Raw genomic sequence first — 20378 nt, 5'->3', positions numbered from 1 at the left:
CCCTACCCTGCCATCTGATCTTTACAGCTATCTCACTTTCATTCAGTATTGCCCAAAGGTTTATACTGGGCTGTGAATTTCCTAAATTTACCTCTGTTACTGATTTCTAATTTCATTCCATTGTGGTCAGAGAATGCAGTTTATATGATTTCAGTCCTTTTATATTTATTGAGGCTTGCTTTATGCCTAGCATATGGTCTGTCCTGAAAAATGTTCTGAGTGCAATTGAGAAGAATGTGTATTCTGTTATTGTTGGGTGAAGACATCTGTAGATGTCTGTTAGGTCTAGTTGGTTTGTAGTGCTGTTCAATACTTCTATTTCCTTGCTCATCTTCTGCTTGGTTATTCTATTATTAAAAGTGTAATATTGAGGACTTCAACTGTTATTGTTGAATTGTCTGCTGCTTCTTTCATTATTGTCACTTTTTCTTAATGTCTTTTGAGGCTCTGTTGTTAGGTGCATATGTATTTATAATTGCTATGTTTTCTTGATACATTGACCTTTTCGTCATTATACAATGTCCTTTTTTTCTTTCAGTAACAATTTTTATGTTAAAATCTTTTTTCTGATAGTAATATAGCCACTTCACCCTTCTTTGGTTATTATTTGCATGGTGTATCTTTTCCATTCTTTTATTTCAACTAATTTATGTCTTTGAAGTATATCTCTTGTATACAGCATAAACAATGCTGCCATGAACACTTGTGTAAAAGTATTTGTTTGTACCTGTGTTTTCAGTTCTTTTGTGTATATACCTAGGCGTGGAATTGTTGGGTCATAGATAACTCTATGTTTAATTTTTTGAGGAACTCCCTAGTTGCTTCCAACAGTGGCTGCACCATTTTACATTCCTACCAGCAGTGTATGAGTGTTCCAATTTCTCCACATTCTCATCAACACTTGTTATTCTCCCTCTCTTTCTCTTTTTTTCTTTCTTTCTCTCTTTTTCTTGGTAGGCTAATGCTCCATTATATTCCTTTTCAGACTCTTCATGGCTAATTGTGCTTGCTTGTTTTCCCACACAGACTTTAGAATCAGCTATTTAATTATTCAAAAGATCTTGTTGTAATTTTATTAGAGTTTTTAGGGCATTCTAATACTGAGTCATACCAAAGAACAGATGTATCTTTCCGTTTTTTTTAATCCTTCCATTTTCTATTACTCTATTACTTAAAATTTTTTATTGTGTAAAAATTTTTTTAAAGGATTTTTTTCTTTTTTTCTCATTATTTATTTTTATTTTTTATTTTTATTTATTTTTTTTTAATTTTTATTTTATTTATTTATTTATTTATGGCTGTGTTGGGTCTTCGTTTCTGTGCGAGGGCTTTCTCTAGTTGTGGCAAGCGGGGGCCCCTCTTCATCGCGGTGCGTGGGCCTCTCACTATCACGGCCTCTCTTGTTGCGGAGCGTAGGCTCAGTAGTTGTGGCTCACGGGCCTAGTTGCTCCGCGGCATGTGGGATCTTCCCAGACCAGGGCTCGAACCCATGTGCCCTGCATTGACAGGCAGATTCTCAACCACTGCGCCACCAGGGAAGCCCTGTGTAAAATTTTAAGCATATGAAAAATCAAGAACAATGCTCACCCATTACCAGCTATGACAATAATTGCCTCATGACCTCTCCTGTTTATTTATATCCCTACACATTGCCCCACCCCCTGCCACTACTGAATTATTTTGAAGCAAATCCCAGACATACATCATTTTGTTTATAAATATTTTTGTAATATGACCATTATCATCCATTCAAAGTCTTTTGTATGTGAATGTAAGTGTGTAGAATATAGAGTATGAGTATAGAGTATAGAGTAGCATATACTGAAGGATTTTAACTTTCTGTTAAATTAATTCCTAGATATGATCTTTTTGGGCTGCTTTGTAAATGGAATCTTCTGTTACACTTTCTGATTGGTTCTTTTCAAAATACAGGATAGTTATTGATTTTTATATATTAGTTTTGTACCTAGCCACCTTACTGAGTTCTTTTCTTATTTATAATAATTTTTAGCTTATTATCTTGGGTTTTTCAGGCAAGCAATGCTGTGTTGGCAAATAATTTTAATTCTATTTCCTCCTTTCTAATTTACATATCTTAAATTTTTCTATTGTCTCTTTTTATTGGTATATCTTATTACATATCTTAAATTTTTCCATTGTCTCTTTTTATTGGCTCTAGTACTTCCTTAATGACGTTAAACAGTACTGGTGATAGTGGATATGTTTTGGGGGAATACTTCAGTATCTCCCAATTAAACATGTTGCTGGCTTATGAATTTGACATGTTGTTAAAGAAATTTCATCAGGTATAGATTTTTAATTTTATTAAATGTTTTTTCAGCATTTATGGAGATAATGATTTTTTTCCTTTGATCTTTAATATGATTAATTATATGATTAATTATAATAACTGATTTCCTACTATTAACCATCCTTGCTTTCTGAGTATGGATCCCAGGTGTTCATGGTGTATTATTTGTTTAATGAGTGACATTCCTTTGAATAGTAAATTTTCCTGGCATATTTAAAAATTTCAGTCTTAGTAAATTCATCCACAACATTTTAGAAACATGTCTATTCAGTAAAGAATTGTTCTTATTAGTAAGCTTATTTTCTGTTGCCCATCCTTTTGTTATGCTCATATTAGGGGGCTAGATTGTGTGTGTGTGTGTGTGTGTGTGTGTAGGTGAGAGAGAGAGAGCGGGAGAAAGAGAGAGAGTGTGCACGAGTGCACTTAAGGGAGAGGGGAAGGAGGAAGAGAGATACAACACAATGTTGGTTTTAGAAGCTACGGTATGATAAATTGTAATGCACAATATATCCAAATCTTTGTTGTAGCAAACTATAATATAATAATTTTTTACCAAAACAATTTAAACTAAATATTTTTATCATTAAATTGAAACCAAATATGTCTAATGGATGAGAGTACTTGAAACATACTGGTGACAGTATAGTATGATTGAAAGAATATGGGCATTTTAAATTTAAAATTTGCATTTTTTGACTTTTAAGAAGTTATAAAAGTAATATATACCTAATGTCAAAAATTTAAACGTATAAAGTAAAAAGTAAAAGTTGTTCCTCATTGGCCCTTCATGATCTTCCCCTAAAATAGCTTTCCAAAGACAACCACAGCTAGTGGATTTGTGTGTATTCTTCCAAGCCCTTTTAAAGCACTTGTACATAAACATTTGTATACATATTTCAACAAAAAATAAATTCATACTTTTGGTAATTTTTGTTCTTTTGAAAAAACATGTTTTTGAATATATAAGAAATGTATTAGCATGTATTCTTGAAAAAGTTCTAATAATAGAAAGAAAACAAGCCCCGTACAAACTCCCTGAGTCTCAGTCATCTCATCTGTAAAATAGGAATAATAAAATATTTTTCAGAGGTGTGTCAATTAGGATTTAATGAGATAATGCATTTGAGCACCTGACACTGTGCCTATTCAATAAAAGAGATGAGCTAGTTATTTTGAACATGTATCAGCTCTGAAAAATTTTTGAAGATTAATTATTTTATTTTTAGCTTTGGAATTTTTAATGAAGCACATTTTGGCATATACCTCTATGTTCTGACAGTGATCTTTTGACTTACTCTGTCCTCTTTCAAGGTCTAATCAAAAAAGAGAAGGTCTTAAATATTTTCCTTATAGCTTTGTGTGCTATAAATGTAAGTTTAGTTTAATAGCAGAGGTTAACTTTTTCTTTATTAATTATTTAGATTACTTCTCCCCTACTCCTCTCAAGTTTTTGGTTAGTTCAGTGTTTTTTGGATCCAAGTGTGCCTTCATCACAGTTTTTGCCACTTTCATATACTGTTTATTAGTTATGTTCTTAATATTTTCTGTCATATTGCTCCACTAAAGAGGCATAACAACCAAGTGCCATGCATGAATTCTGTACTAGAACTGGGGGATAATTAGGTACATTTGAATTTGGACCAGATCTTAGGGCAAATTAAGCCATTAATGTTAATGTTCTTTATGTGATAATGGCATTTTGGTCATCTAAGATTATCTCCTTATGAGTTAGGAAATGCCTTCTGAAGTATTTTGTGGTGAAGTGTCATGCTGGTGCAGCTTACTTTCAAGTGGTTCATCAACAACCATAACAGAAGTATGTGTGTATAAATATATATGTGTGAGTTCAGATAGATACAGGTGTAGATAGAGCTGTGAGGCAAAAATCTTAACAACTGGTGAGTCTAGGTGAAGGGCATACAAACATTCATCATACCTCTTAAACTTTTCTGGAGGCTTGAAATTTTTTAAAAATGTAAATTTGGAAAAATAAATATAATCAGAATGCTCATTAAAAATTAAATTGCTGGTGGCGCAGTGGTTAAGAATCCGCCTGCCAGTGCAGGGGACACGGGTTCGAGCCCTGGTTCAGGAAGATCCCACATGCCGTGGAGCAACTAAGCCTGCGTGCCACAACTACTGAGCCTGCATGCCGCAACTACTGAAGCCCATGCACCTAGAGCCCGTGCTCCGCAACAAGAGAAGCCACCGCAATGAGAAGCCTGCTCACCGCAACTAGAGAGAGCCCACATGCAGCAATGAAGACCCAATGCAGCCAAAAATAAATAAATAAATAAAAATTTAAAAAAAAATTAAATTGCCTCACTTTCTTTAATTTGATAAATCTACTGAAAAAGGAAACTTTATCATTACCATAAGTGGAAAATACATATTCCTCTTCATTAACAGAAGGTATATAGTTGTAAAATTATTATTAAAATTTTTAAAATTAAAATGTGTTTGGATACTGTTATGTGCCGAGGCTCTCAGCTCAGGCCTTGGTCTCTCAAAGGAAGATTAGCAAACATTAGAGAGGCGTTAAAGACATATTAGCACCAACTGAGACTTTCTCCTTAATGAGAAGGTATGAGAGAAAATTGAAAAGGGAACAACAGCTTTCTCACTCTGTGTGATTTAGATCACTTCAAATTATCTTGCATCTCACCTGAAAGCATCTTGAATCCCACACTTTGGGAAATACTACATCCATTGATTTTAGTGTGGTGTGTCAGAAAGAAAATAAACTTGTATACCGAATTGTTTATATAGTGCCCATTATATCTTTGTCTTTAAACCTTCTGCGTTGAGTTATCATCATCATCATTATTTGGTAGTTTTGATTGCTACAGATGCATGTTTAGCTGAATGACATCCTGGCCTAAGGCAGATGTCAAATTTTGCAGTCTAAGTCATTACTAGTTTCTTGCTCTGAAGTTGCTCCTTTACTTGGGGTTTTGCTGGTTTTTTGTTTTGTTTTGTTTTGTTTTTCTTTCTCTCTTTCTTTTCTTCCATGCTACATTGTTCCTGCTGTTATTTGGAAGCCAGTAGGTCGCTTTGCGTCTTGAACAATGAAAGGATCCAGATCGTGTCTGTCTCACATTATGTTATCCCAGTACAAGACTCAGTTGAATAAGACATATTACCCATCTGGCCTGGAAATCTCAGTGGCACTCAAAATAACTTACCAACAAATTGTTGGATCATGGTATCCTGAAATTTTTCTGAAAGTTCAGCTTCTTTGTAGCTGTTGCTAAGAGAGAAACGTCATAGACATGAGGAACACGAGGAAGTGTCTGCACACTGCCAGTTGTTTTATAGGCATTTGGCTCTGCCGCTTTGCAGATGGTTAGACTCTGGGTGGTGGGTAAATGTGTGCCGATTATCTTATTGAATTAAGGTAACCTTTTGTCATTCATTGAATTCTGCAGACCAGTTGGTCAGTGAGCAGCTGCTCTGTGTGGCTTGGTTTGGGTTTGGAAGCACACAAAGACTATCTTAAAGGGTGGTCAGTCTAATCCAGGTATTCAACAAAGCAAGAGTGAAAGCCTTCTTCCTCCTTTGATACTGGTTTCTGTTCTGACGGAAGCAAATGAACAAAAACGTTTTTACTTCTTGCTCAGTTAACTAAATGATTTAAAGCAGTGGTTTATTGAGTGTTTGGATGAATGCATTTTTTAACCTAATGTTCTAAGTTGAAGAAAATATACTATCATAATATTTGATGTTAGAAGCATACTAGTTTTATTGCAGAGTCTGTGTTTGAAGAGGCATGATAGACTAATGGAGTTGTTGTCTTTTTAGTTTATTTTCACAGATATCCTGGAAACTAAAAGCATGCCTTAGCGATATCATCTCTTAGCAAATTCCAGCTGTATAATTTTTGTAGGGCTATTTTGTTTTGAATCTGCCGTATTTTTATATGGATTCTATCTCAGTTTCTGGAAACTGTTTCAGGAGGCTTCATTTTTAATAAAGGGGTTCTAAATTGTTTTTAGTAAATTGCCAAAATTGTGTGGCTCATTTCTCCTTTAGGAAAACTTTTCTTGGACTCATCTTTTTGGCTTTACTCAGAGTACAGTGTAGGGGGTCTCAGAGAAAATGACTGTGGCCACCAGTTGATTTCCTTATTATCAAAGAGAAGTCATTTAACAGTGATTGATGAAGAGCCATCTGATTTCTCTAGTTTGGTCATCTGTTGGGCCTGGGAGACTTTTGATTCAAAGCCCACTTCTTCATTTGGATTTATATGCTAGTAATGATCATAATGTCTATCAACATTTATTAAGCACATATTCTGTGCTGGGCTTTGGGCTTGGTTCTTTACATATGCTCTTTCATTTTATCCTGTCAACAGCTTTATGAGGTGGATCTCATTAGCTCTCGCTCAGAGATGATAAGACAGTCTCCCAGGGAGGGTAAGTAACTCGTCCAGTGCCACACAGCTCATTAGTGTGTGGGCCATACTGCAGTACAGGGCTCTCAGCCTCCAAGGCTCCTGCTCTGTTCTTCCGTGCTGCTATTTTAATGAAGATCTAAGCCCCAGATTTTCCATCAAGCTTAAGAGTAAACAAAAAGTTCTCCTTTAAGGCTTCAGATTCTATGCCTATGCTTGTCTTAATTATCGTAAAAATAATATAACAACGTTAAAGAAAAATTTTGAAGTGTGAACCTTGTCCATAATCTTGCCACCCTAACACAACCATTTTGTTTTGTATTTTCTTTTCCAGATTAGTCTCTGTGCATGTCCTTTTATATAACTATAATCAAAGCATATCCACAGCTATATATTCTGCTTTTTTAAGCAACATACTATTAATTCATAAATATTTTTGATTGTAAATATCATTCTTTAAAAAGTCTTTTCCTAAAAAAAAAAAAAAAAGTCTTTTCCTAATCTCTTTGAACCTCCCAGTCGAAATGAAGTCGTTTAGTAATTCCAACAAAGTACCCTATACTTTCTCTTACTAGCACTTATTACAGTTTATAATTATATATTTATTTGTCTGGTTATTATTTAACTTCAGTTGTCCCCTCTAGATTGAAGAGCTCCATAAAGATGGAGGCCTGGTCTCTTTGATCACCTCTGTTGAGTGAGTGCAAGGAATTATGTTATTTATTAGCTAAAGTTAAGTTTCCATTTGTCTCTTACTCTACTGCAGAAACATACAATCTGTCCAGAAACAGCTGGACAGATTTTGACCAAACTTGGAGGGTTTTGGGAGAGTGTGTTTAGGATGATCAGGAGACATGTGTCATATGTTTTCTGATCCTGTGTCTGAGGTAATGTACAGAGATTTAAGAAATGAAACCTAAATCGAAAGTCCTAAGGGCAGATTATTGGAATTGCAGCCTGTGGTTTGCATTTTAGAGTTGAGTAGCTTCTCACTTGGGCTACTCCATATCTTGATCTAGGATGAGAGGCAACAAGAATCTCTTTATTTATTGATGACCAGTGAATCTCACAATCACATATCGGCTAATTTCAAATAGATTCATTTGATCTTTTCATTCTCACTTTCCTTCTTTAAACATACATTGTCTATTGAAGGAGATGATTTTTATTGCCATTTCTCTTCTGTGAAACACTTGTGAGCTAATGAAACAAATTAAACAATACAGGTGTTTATAGTACAAAAGACACGGTCTATCAATGTCTGAGGCTAGAATTTGGTTAAAAGAAGAGACTTTGATACTGTACAGCACAGGGAACTATATTCAATATCCCGTGATAAACCATAATGGGAAAGAATATGTATGTATAACTGAATCACTTTGCTATACAGTAGAAATTAATACAACATCATAAATCAACTATACTTCAATAAAGCAAATAAATAAAAGAAGAGACTCTGTGTTTTATACATAACCCTGTGAGATCTATAGTGATTATTAGGAAGGTCAAAAATAAATTAGGTACTTCAGATCTGTAAGCAAGCCAACTGCCCGGTGATATAAAAATCTTGACAAGGCCATCTGTAGACATCTGCACCTGGAAAAAAGTCAAAAGAGTCAAATAAAAACAGAGTTCGTTTTCAATCTCTGACATTTTAAAAACCAGTTTTGAATTTAGGGTAGAAGATTGCCCTTTGAGTCTTCGGAGAACAAGTGGAAACTGGAGTCCGTGTCCCAGCCACCGCCCTCTTTGGTTCTGCGGGCTGTGTTCTGGGCACGCTCTGCTGCCGGAGCCCTGTTGTTTCTCCTGCAGGCTCGCCCCGCTCCTCCAGCTCCCGTAGAGGATTCTTCAGTCCTTCCTCTCTCCTTCCCACCATCCCATGCCATCTCACTCCACGTAGCAGACTGTTTGCCAAATAACCACATGCTCTGGAACCTGTGCTGGATGTTAAACCAACACTTAGACGTGCCTCCTGTCCTGGACATGTCAATACACGGCCACGTGTGTCAAGCCGAGGCCAGAGCCAGCAGCACAAGAAGAAAACTACCACCAATGTTCATTAGCAGAGGATACACTCCTCAAATAGCCTTACGTTACATACAGGCCTTCGCATCCTAGCAGACCTTTCCCCTCTTCTTGGACAGTCTCCTGGCCTCCTCGGAGCCGCTGTAGCACCGTGAGCTTTACTGTCCGTCCTGCTCCTTGGCACTGTCTGTAACTCTTCAGTTCTGTGGGCCCTGACATTCTAGGCTGGCTGTCAGTTCCTTGGAGATTGAGACTAGAGCTTAAATTGATATCCTCCATGCTGCCTACCACAGGGACATACTTAATTCAATTAAGAAATCATAGAGTCTCAAGGTTGAAAGAGACCTTGTGAGTCGTGGAGCTGAGCCTGTGCTTGAATCGCTTCCGCAGAATCCTCCCAAGTGGTCGTGCAGCCTCTGCTCCCACCGCTCCTAGGATGGGAGCCCCTGTGCCCAGAGGCAGCTTTTGTCTCTGCTTTCTGTTGGCATCTACTTGTATATTTTGAGCTGCTCTCTGCTCTGGGTCCAAATAGGGCTGAACAAGAGTGAGACAGGAAGTGTTGAGAGCCTGGTCTGTGCCAGACATGAAGCCGGGCATCTCACTTAGGCTGTTGATAGGAAGTGATCATTTACTGTTGCTCAGCTGTGTGCCATAATTCACTGCCTCCTCCCCTCTATTCAGAAGCCTGTTTTCCTTGTAGTTTTAAAGGACCTGCCACCCAGTATCTTTCTTGCGGCATCCTCTCCTCTCAGATGGACTAAGTTAAGCGTTATCCTTACTAGACGTATGAGGAAATGAAGGCCCAGAGAGAGTTAGGGCCACACAGATGGGCGGCCAACCCTGTCTTCTGACTTCAGAGCCAGTCCTTTCTCTGGAACGCTGTGGGCTTCCTCTTTCAAGCTGAGGACGTGAGTCTTTCTAACACTTGAAACCACCTCGTTCTGGCCTGCTAAACCCTCTTGTCGTCTTTGGTCTTGGTAACCTTCACAGTGCTTACCTGAGGATGAGCGTTCACGTTGACAGCACCCTGGCTGTGCCCACGTGCTGTGTTGTCCCTTGGAAGGGAAGGGGTCTCACTGACGTGTCCCTTTCGGTGTGCAGCCTTACACAGCAAAGTCTTGACAAGGCCACTTTTAAAAAAAATTTTATTATTATGTAAAAAAAAAAATTTTTTTTTTAATGTTTCATTTTTTGGCTGCACTGCACAGCACGTGGGATCCTTGTTCCCCAACCAGGGATTGAACCCGCGGCCCCTGCATTGGAAGCACGGAGCCCTAACCACTGGACTGCCAGGGAAGACCCCCACTTTTTTTTTTTTTTCACAGTGACCAGTTGGCATTTATTAGTGTAGTTATGGTTTGTCACTGTCATAAATGTAGTAGAGGAACCAAGACTTTGTTATCACAAAGAAATAAAGCAAGCTTATTTTTAGGAAAATTCTAACCGAGTAACTGAAATCGAGCAGTAGCACTAGAGGAGCCCAGCCTCGTGTGACACATGAAGCCGGGGCAGAAGTCAGGATGAATTCTACCTACAAGGAGCTTACGCTTACTGCCCCCTGCCCCAGCTCCCTGGCCAGAGCTGACCATGGCTGCAGTTACAGAATAAAAGGAAACCTAATTGAAAATGAGCTGAGCTGAAACACTTGAGAATGCATGGACTTGGATCTGTCGGGGTGAGCTGACCATGATCAGACGATCCGTTCCTCACTGCAAAGGGGTTTAGACGGTAGCTTCTCCGGACCGCTTCCGACTGACGTGCTCAAAGTGGGCGTGCTCTGAGGTATCCAAGTCAATCTCATACTTGGCTAGGATTTTGAGGATGGGCCTCAGCTTCAGCCACCACTGTTCCTTGGGGATGCGGTGCTCAAAATCTGTCTGTTCCTTCAGCTCAGTCACGGGTTGAAAGACCAGGGCCCTCTTACGCATCCCCAGAACACAGCCTGAGTCTGGGGTATTGGCAAAGATCCGCCCATTACGGTAACTCTCTTTGATTTTCCCAGACATCCAGTTCATAGCCTTTGCACCCATCTTAGTGGCAAAATTCCTGTCAAATGGAGTTGGGCTCCCACCCTGCTGCATGTGGCCAAGCACATTCTTCCTGCTGTCGAAGATGCCCTTCCCCTCCTCAGAGTACAAGTTGAAGATGAAGTCAGTGGTATAGTTCTCATTGCACTTCTCATTCCTTAACACCAGTCCCCTCTTCACAGTTGTTTTCATCTTTTGTACCAGATGTTCCACATTCACCTGCAGGTCTCGAATGGTGAAGGGCTCCTCAAAAATATAGGCAGCATCAGCCCTGGCTGCCAGGCCCGCCATGGTGGCCAGGTAGCCGCAATAGCCACCCATAGTTTCAATGATAAACACCCGGCGATTGGTGCCTGCCGCTGACTGCTTGATGCGGTCACAGGTCATGCAGATGGTGTTGAGAGCCGTGTCGGTCCCCACGCTGAAGTCCGAGCCGGGCACGTTGTTGGAGACCGTGGCAGGGATGACCACAAACGGGATGCAGAGCTCGTCATAGTGCTTCCTGCCCTCCATCAGCTCTAGGCCCCCCGTGTAAGCCTCAAAGCCCCCGATGAGGACAAGGCCCTGAATGTTGAACTTGGTGATGTTGGCACTGATCTGTTCGAAGCTCTTCTTGGGTAGAGTTCTTTTAGTTCCAAGTTTAGAACCACCTTGGCCAGTCCAGCCCCCAACATAGCTCCAGCCAGCCTCCTCGATCTGACCCTTGGCCAGGCCCTCGAAGCCGTCGTGTACAACCAGCACTCGGTTGCCCTGGATGAGACCGATTCTCACGGTGGAGCGGACGGCGGCATTCATGCCTGCGGCCGGGGCCCCCACATTCATCACGGCCACTGTGTAAGAGCCACTCTTAGATACTGGGGGTCTGACATGAGCCAGAAGCTTGCATACCTCCCAGTTGTTCATGAAGCTCCGGCCTCTCAGCTTCAAGGCTTCATCAAATCTCCTCTCATCCACGGCCTTGGTCACGTCTTTGGTCACCTGGACACACTCCATGAGGGGCAGGCGCACAGCCTGGTTACCAGAGAGGCTCACCACACAGGCTGGGGTGTCCGGGGTCCCCTCCAAAAGTGCCATCACTGCTTCCACACCCATCCTGCTGCCCAGGATTCTGTCAAAGGCCGACGGTGTCCCACCCCGCTGCACATGCCCCAAGACGGTGACCCGGGTATCATATCCCAGATGCTTGACCACCAGATTTTTGATGTCTTCTGAGCTGATTGGTTTCCCATTCTTGTCAATTGCACCCTCAGCCACAATGATGATGTTGAGACGAGAACCACGGTTCCTTGTCTCGCTGAGCCGGCGACAGAGGTGCTCCTCCCAGTCATCATCTGGTGGACACTCAGGAATAAAAACCCAGTCGGCCCCACAGGAGAGAGAGGTGACAAGGGCCAGGTATCCGCAGTGCCGGCCCATCACTTCTAACACAAATGTCCTCTGGTGGCTCTGAGCGGTAGTGGTGATGGCATCTACAATCTCTATGATCCGGTGCAGGGCAGAGTCAGTGCCGATGGTCATGTCAGTGCCGCAAAAGTCGTTGTCAGTTGAGCCAACCAGACCCACAATGTTCAGGTACCTGGACTTGGCAGCCTCCTCCACAGTGATCTTACCTGATTTCTAGAGGTCGCTCAACAAGTCACTCCACTCAGAGCGGAAGGTGTCGGCCCCGGTGAGGCTGCCATCACCCCCAATGACGCACAGGTTGGTGATCCCGCGCTTCACCAGGTTGTGGGCAGCTCGGAGCCGGCCCTCTCGTTCCCGAAAGTCCTTGCACCGGGCGCTTCCAATCACCATGCCTCCCAGCTGAAGCATCATCGAAACACTCTCCCAAGGTGGCTTCCCTGATGTTATCTCCACCATCTACCAGGCCTTGATAACCCTCATGGACAAAGAAGACACGGGCGCCAGTATAGATGCCAACTCGAACCACAGCCCTGACAGCAGCATTCATACCTTGGGCATCGCCACCGGAGGTTAACACGGCCATGGCTTTGCCAACCCCCAGGGTTTTGGCTGCATGGTGCTCTTCATGGGTCATGATCCACTAGTCTTAGCTCTCCTCCGCCCGGTCTTCCTTGCAGATGGTCCTCCCACTTTTTTTTTTTTAAAGCAATTTGTTTATTTATTCTTTCATTTATTCACTCAAAAATATTTATTGTCTACTCTGAGCCAACCACTATTCTCAGAGACACCCCTCCTTTCATGGAATTTATATTCTAGTGGGAGAAGTAATGATAAGCAAATAAACCAACAAGGTAGGGACTTCCCTGGTGGTGCAGTGGTTAAGAATCTGCCTGCCAATGCTGGGGACACGGGTTCGAGCCCTAGTCCGGGAAGATCCCACATGCCACGGAGCAACTAAGCCTGTGCACCACAACTACTGAGCCTGCGCTCTAGAGCCCGTGCACCACAACTACTGAGCCTGCGCTCTAGAGCCCGTGAGCCACAACTACTGAGTCCATGCGCCACAACTACTGAAGCCCACGCACCTAGAGCCTGTGCTCCGCAACAAGAGAAACCACCGTAGTGAGAAGCCCGCGCACTGCAACGAAGAGTAGCCCTTGCTCGCCGCAACTAGAGAAAGCCCGCATGCAGCAATGAAGACCCAATGCAGCCCCCCAAAAAACCCCCAAAAAACAGCAAGGTAATTACAGACTGTGTTAAGTGACAGGAAAGAAATCAAGAGTGAAGTGAGAGAGAGAAAAGCCAAGGATGTGACTGTAGACATTGTGCTCTGGAAAGTCCCTGAGGAGAGATGAAAAGATGAGGAAGGGTCAGCTGTGGAAAGAGCTGAGGAGCTCAGGGAGGGAAGGGGTCCTCCCTTGTGTTTGAGGAAGAAAAAGGCAGCTCCTTTAGCTGTAGCAGAGAGAACCAGAGCAGCAGAGTTTAAAGTTGGGGAACAACAGGATCTGGTTTGTGTTTTTAAAATCACCAAGAGACAGGACAACTAAATGAGATGTGTGACCCTGGATGTTACTCTAAAGGACAGTGTAGGGATAAATGGCAGAATTTGAATATGGCCTGCCTATTAGATAATAGTATTATATCAATGTTAAATTTCCTGAATTTGATAACGCCTTGTGGTTATGAAAAGATGTTCTTGTTCTTAAGAGGGGGGAAGAGTTGTGATCTTTGCAACTTATTCTCAAATGGTTCAGAAAAAAAAGGGAGGAATAGAAGATGGCAAATTGTCTGAGGGCCTATGGGTGTTTATTGTAATATTCTTGCTACTTTTCTGTAGGTTTGAGGTTTTTTTCCAAAAGTAAAACTTCAAAGGTCTCTGAGGCTGCTGTGTGTGGGAGGAATTACAGGGCGCCAGAGGAGGGGTAGGCAGACCTGGGAGGTGGCTCTTGGGATGATGGAGGCGTGGTCTGGGGTGTGACAGTGGGAATGGAGAGAAGAGGACAGATCTGAAATGTGTTTTGGAGGTAGAACTAATGGAACTGGCTGATGGAGTGGATGTGGTGGCCGGGGGAAGAGCAGGAGGTAGAAATTGCCCCCGTATGGTTACAGACTGAATTCCAAAAGAATCTTCTCCTTCCCAAGGTGCTCTCACCCCCAATCCGTTCTACTCAAGGCAGCCACTCCATGAATAGTTAACACAGCGATTTAACACACCCCACGGGTGAGGTGAGGCTCAGGGATGTGAAGTGACTCCTTTGAAGTTGTCAGGTGTAGGCAGAGATTTTACTCTCTTTACCCAGAAGACCAAAATAATAGGCATGAGTTTAGTGTTCTTCAAACTGAATTCTGCCCCATTAGTTGGTTGGGAAATCAATGTAGTAGTTGATACCGAATTCTGTCCCATTAGTTGGTTGGGAAATCAACGTAGTAGTTGCTAGCAGCATTAAAAAAGAAGAGAAAAGAAACATTATAGCATGTCCCACTTGGAAAAGATAAGTAATGTTTCATGAAGCTTCTGTTTTAGTTAAATATGCACATAGGTATATTCTAGGTCACGATGTAAAATGTGTTATTTACTTTGAGTTACCATTGAAAGTTGGAAAGCCATGCACAGGATTATTGTAAACAGGTCTTGCAATCCCCATGAGAATAAGAGAGCAAAAGATAAACTCACTTGGGTGGCTACTGTTGGCTGTCCTGTGTTGTTTATTTCCTTAATGATCGATGGGTTATAAGTCAGTGTTTTCTCAGTTGACTTCATAGTCATCCTCTCTTTCCAGTCTTGCAGTCAATAAATATTGAGTGCCTGCTGTGTGCCAGGCACTGTTTTAGGCAACAGCAGTGAGCAGAACAGATCTGACCCTCAAGGAGCTTACCTTTAAACATGTTACCAAGTGAAACCTTAAGATTTCTTCAGGTTTTGGAGTGATAGGTGCTCTAAAGATTTAGGAAGACTGATCTGGGAAGGCCTCTCTGTGAAGGTGACATTTGAGTTCAGACCCGAGTGAAACTGAAGATGCAGCTTTGCTTCAGGGAAGAGTGTCCCAAGCAGAAGCAGCAGCCCAGGCAAAAGCCCTGAGTTGGAGGGACGGAACTGTGGCGAGGGGATCCAGGGAGAGTGGAAGGAGAGGAGGTGAGATTTAGGACATTTTTTTGGAGATGAAACTAACAAGACCTATCCACTATATAGCACAGGGAACTATATTCAATATCATGTGATAAACCATAATGGAAAAGACTATGAAAAAGTATACATATACATATATTTATATTTATATATATATATATATATATATGTATAACTGAATCACTTTGTGTACAGCAAAAATTAACACAACATTGTAATCAACTATACTTCAATAAAATTAAAAAACAAAAAAAGCTAACAGGACCAAATAATGGATTGGATGTAGAATGTAGAGGGAAGGGATGCAGGGATGAATCTAGGTGGATGATGGAGCCATTTACTGGTAGGGAAGGCTGGAGGCTGATGTAGAAATGTGATTGTAGAGAAAAAGAAATCAGTAGTTCTGGGCATGAGTTTCAGAGGCCTATTGGACATACAAGTGGAGACCCAGTGTGGTCAGTTGGATGATCAAAGTCTTAGGTAAGAGTCTGAACTGGAGAATTTGAGAGCCATCAGTATATAGCTGGTATTTAAAGGACTGAGACTGGATGAGCTTCCGGGGGTGGAGGGTTGAATGGGGGGGGTGGGGGGGGTGGGCTGGGAGTGTGGATCAGAAGAGCAGAGGCCCTGGGGCCAGAGCCTCAGAGCAATTAAGGGAAAGAAGGAGGAAAGTTAGGTGGGTGCCTAGAGAAGAAGTTTTGTGGAGAGGGAGGGGAGGGCCCAATATCAATTTATGTAGTGTTGGTTCCCCATTTTTGAGCTCTGGACCTATTAGCAGTAAGTGAATTTCCTTCTCTGTGTGAGATACATGTGCTTTTAAATTTTTAAATTTTTTATTTGATAAATTGGGGAGAATAGTACTCATTTCACAGAACTGTTTGGTAAATTAAATTAGTTAATACAGAGTGCTTCAAACAATCCCTGGCACATAATAAGAACTCAGTAACTCATAGGTGCTTGTTGCAGTGGTGCTTATTTTAAGAAATCAATTCAGGCTTAAGGTCTAGATTCCAGATTAGTATAGAGGTAAATAGTAGCAATAGTGGCTGTTCATCTGTGTATGCTGTGTGATAATCAGTTTTGTTTAGCTGGTTCTCTGAGTAGCATATTAAAGCAGTCTTGAACAATGAGGGGACCCTGTTAGTGGATTACCAGTAAATGGTGATATCAAGTGACCCTAAGATCAAAGTAATGGAAAATTGTCTTCCTTTTTCTCAAACATTTAATTTGTTGTTTCTTCATCACACATCATCATCCTTCCATACTTTCAAGGTCAGGGGAGATATTAATTTTTACTGTACTGCTACATTGTCACACAAATTATCATCTGAAGGAGCTTCTTAGATTTGACAAATGAAATCTCATGAGGAACTCGTTAAACCAATACAATTCAAAATTCTAATTCCTGCTGCTTTCTAGTATGCACCATTTTATTCATCTCAAATAAACGTACAAATTCAAGCATCCTATAAGGCAAATAGATTCCTTTTTAATTAGGGGTTCTATATACAGAATTTTATGACCATGAAATTTTTAAACCAAGAAGGGAACAAATATTTACAGTTGCAACTTCACGTCAGCTTTGCCCACTATTTGAAGAGCTCTGAAAATGGAAATGTATCTCCCGTTTTTTCACTATGGCAGTAGAAAATTAGGCTTCGACTTCTTAGGAGCATGTCTGCTCTGTTATGTATGGAATGTGGAAGGTACATAGGAGTGTTCTTTCTTTGTGACTGACATTACTTTTTTTATGCAGAGATTTGTTTTATTAAAAGCTAATCTTTGCTTTTGTGTGTGTGTGTGCTTTTCGTGGTACTATTTCTTAGGCATCTCCAAGTACTAAAGCAAAATTTTATTTTGAGGAGTTATTGCTTTGGTAATTATTGTACAGAATTATTTCTCAATTTAAGTAGGCCTTTTATTCCAAGGCAAAATTAAGCCAACCACAGGGGTTTCTGGGAGCAGAATAATGTAGTGTTAAGGAGTTGTGTGTCAGTGTGGGCAGTCTAATGCTTTACAGAAGAAGATTTTTAATGATGCTTAAATATGTGGTGGTTTAAAGATCCCAGTTGAAATGAAGCTCATCAAAATGCATTGAAATAATTTAGAAAAGGGGGGATGCTTTTGCCAAGATTTGAGACATATATACTTTTTTCCAAGGTTTTACTACGGGTTTGATGAGGCAGAAAGTGACTTTGCCTAATTTCACCTTTATTCATGGTGGTTATACCATGCCTGGATCCAAGAATGATTTTAGGTGACTTAGGTGATTAAAATATATTTAATATACTAATCTTTTTCCAAAGCATCACAAATAATTAAGATGAAAGACTAGATAAATGCTATGTCTAGAATGAATAATTTAGTTGTAAACATCCCAAAAGCTAAGGGGAAAGAGAGATGTGGTTTATAAGATTCTCATTGTCTGATATGGAAGCCTAGAAGTTTGAGGAGAGAGAATGTTTTTCCAGCTTTTTCTGAATTTAAGGGTAATTTGTTTTGGATTCTAATCCTTTATGATCAACAATGAGTAATAACATTGACAGTCTTTCTTCCCACTCTTTTCTCTCCTCTCCCCCCAAAGGGAAATACCTGATTGTAAAACTAATGCATGTTGGTTGTACAAAAAGAAAAAGTTAAAACAAATCAAAAATACATATACTGAAATGAAGCTTCCCTGAATGACACCAAACCTCTGTCCGAGTAGACATTTCTCATTTCTCGGTTCACAGAAAGGGATGGCATTAAATCACAACTCAATGGAGATATTTTTGTAAGGAGCTGTGATGATGTTGAGTTTAGCAAACATTTATTGGGCATCTGAGATTTGCCAGTGTTAGGGTTACGGAAATGATTAAGACAGCACTCTTTCCCTTAAGAAGCTCAAGGTTAAATGGGGTTCACTCTTTCAGTCAGTGACCCATCAAATATTTTATATCCATTCATTTGCTGAGTACCTGTTATGGGTATAGTAAATATTTTATATCCATTCATTTGCTGAGTACCTATTATGGGTATAGTACGTAGTGGTCAACCAAAGAGAGTCTAGTGGGGTGCATCAGTAACTAACCATACAACTAATGCTAATGCTGTGTGCTAAGTAACTGCGCTTGGCATGAATAAGTTACCCTGAGGGCACAAAGGAGGAGAAATTTGTTTTGCTGGGGAAGGCTTTGCAGAGGGAGGAACTTTTAGGTTGAGATTTAGTGTCAGAGTGCACCCGACAGCCCAAAAGTGGGGATGGCATTCTAGGCAGAGGGAATAGCGAGCCCAGAGTGTGATCCTGGAGGTGTGATCCAGAATGCATGTTTGGGCAACGGATAAGAAGCAGATGGCCGAACAGAGTGTATGGCTCAGAGTAGGGGAAGTGTGAGGGAAGATGAGGCCGCGAGGATGGTAGAGCTGTGTCCAGTGAAGAAATTTGGACTTTATTCTGTCAGTAGGCTTTTAAGCAGAGGAGGAGAGATTTATATTTTAGATACATAACAGGTGGAAGCGTGAGACGCGACTGTGGGGCAGAGAGATTGGAGGCAGGGAGTGATGTGTAATTGAGGTAAAGGAGAAGCGAGGTCTTGGGTGTGGAGCAGTATACGTGGGTGGAGAGGACACACCAAAGTGTCAGGACATTTCTAGTCTGTTGTGTGGGATGAGGGAGAGGAGTCTGGGGGATGATGGTTGCTGAGGAGAGGACAGGCTTCTGGGAATACCGACATTCAAGGATTAGCCCAGGAAGGGGGCCTGGTCTTCATTTTATTGAGTATTTTGAGCAATTTTACTTTTCATTTTCTTCTTGGTAAGTAATAATTGTATTAGTAAATATCTCAACAGACTATTTTATCCACAAGATACCTTATTATCTAATATATACATATATACATATAAAAATCTTTAAGGGTAAAGCCTGTTTATAATAAAATCAAACTTGTTTAAGCCATTTTTTTTTTTTTTTAAAGAAATCGTGATGAAGTTATATGTGCCACTGTGTGGAGCCTCATCTCGTCCTCTCCTTCATTTCAGCAGACGGGTGCCTTTTTTTTTTTTTTTTTTTAATATTAACTTTTAATTTACTTTTATTTATTTATTTTTGGCTGTGTTGGGTCTTCGTTTCTGTGCGAGGGCTTTCTCTAGTTGCGGCAAGCGGGGGCCACTCTTCATCACGATGCGCGGGCCTCTCACTATCGCGGCCTCTCCCGTTGCGGAGCACAGGCTCCAGACGCGCAGGCTCAGTAGTTGTGGCTCACGGGCCCAGTTGCTCCGCGGCATGTGGGATCTTCCCAGACCAGGGCTTGAACCCGTGTCCCCTGCATTAGCAGGCAGATTCTCAACCACTGCGCCACCAGGGAAGCCCGGGTGCATTTTTCAAAGCACCCAGTCCATCCCTTACATCCCTGGGGCAGAGGCGGAGAGTCTTTGGGCTGGTGCTAGGTCTCAATCCTGGCTCCTCTGCCTTCTAACTGAGTGACTTCGGGCCTTTCAATTCATCTCTGAGCCTTAGTCTTCTCATCCGTGAAGTGGAAAGATTAGTATCTGTTGAAGCTTTAAAAGAAAAAGCATTTATTGATTCAAAACGGAATATTTCCAAGAAAGCTACATGACACTTTGAAGAGGCCATTTTGATGTTGTAGACTTGACATTCACACCTATTTCCTGACCACAAAACAAACTATTAACCTTTCAGCTTTAAAACATTTACCTAGTTGTATACCCAGCAAACACACCCATCCCAGGTCTGATCCAAGCCTTGCTCAGTCCCTGAGCTTTTTTTTTTTTTTAATAAAATATACATACCTGGTATAAAAAATGAGAACAATTCACTTTTTAAAGTTGTTTCTCATGACTTCCTTTAAGCCTGGAGTGGCCTGTTGGCTCTTTCTTAAGAAGTTTCACAAATAGTTCAAGTGAGGGGTAGTAGATAATGGATAGTAGAGACCTTCAGTGGAGGTTGAACAGGCAGGGGTTCTTTGTCTCTTGCAGCAGCCAGGGGTGGGCGCTCCAAGGCTACCATGGTGCTATGATGCCGCCAGGACTCGGGGTCTTTGCATCTCTCTGCTTCACCATCCTTAGCGTTGAGGCCTTCCTGACGCTCTTCTC

General features: G+C 41.2%; 2 protein-coding genes across 2 annotated transcripts in view; one reads left to right on the top strand and one right to left on the bottom strand.

Moving 5' to 3' along the window:
• The window catches only part of KAT6B (lysine acetyltransferase 6B), a 169966-nt gene that overhangs the window by 18118 nt on the left and 131470 nt on the right, over positions 1 to 20378 (top strand).
• LOC133095562 (ATP-dependent 6-phosphofructokinase, muscle type-like) lies at positions 10451 to 12839 on the bottom strand. Its single transcript, XM_061197237.1, is given in 2 exon segments — positions 10451 to 12586; positions 12588 to 12839. Coding segments are annotated over 2 exon segments (2343 nt in total). The 5' UTR covers positions 12795 to 12839.

Source organism: Eubalaena glacialis, chromosome 1 (assembly GCF_028564815.1).
Source record: "Eubalaena glacialis isolate mEubGla1 chromosome 1, mEubGla1.1.hap2.+ XY, whole genome shotgun sequence".
Lineage (NCBI taxonomy): Eukaryota > Metazoa > Chordata > Mammalia > Artiodactyla > Balaenidae > Eubalaena > Eubalaena glacialis.
Note: the sequence above shows the minus strand (reverse complement) of the source record. Positions and strands in the feature narration are given on the sequence as shown.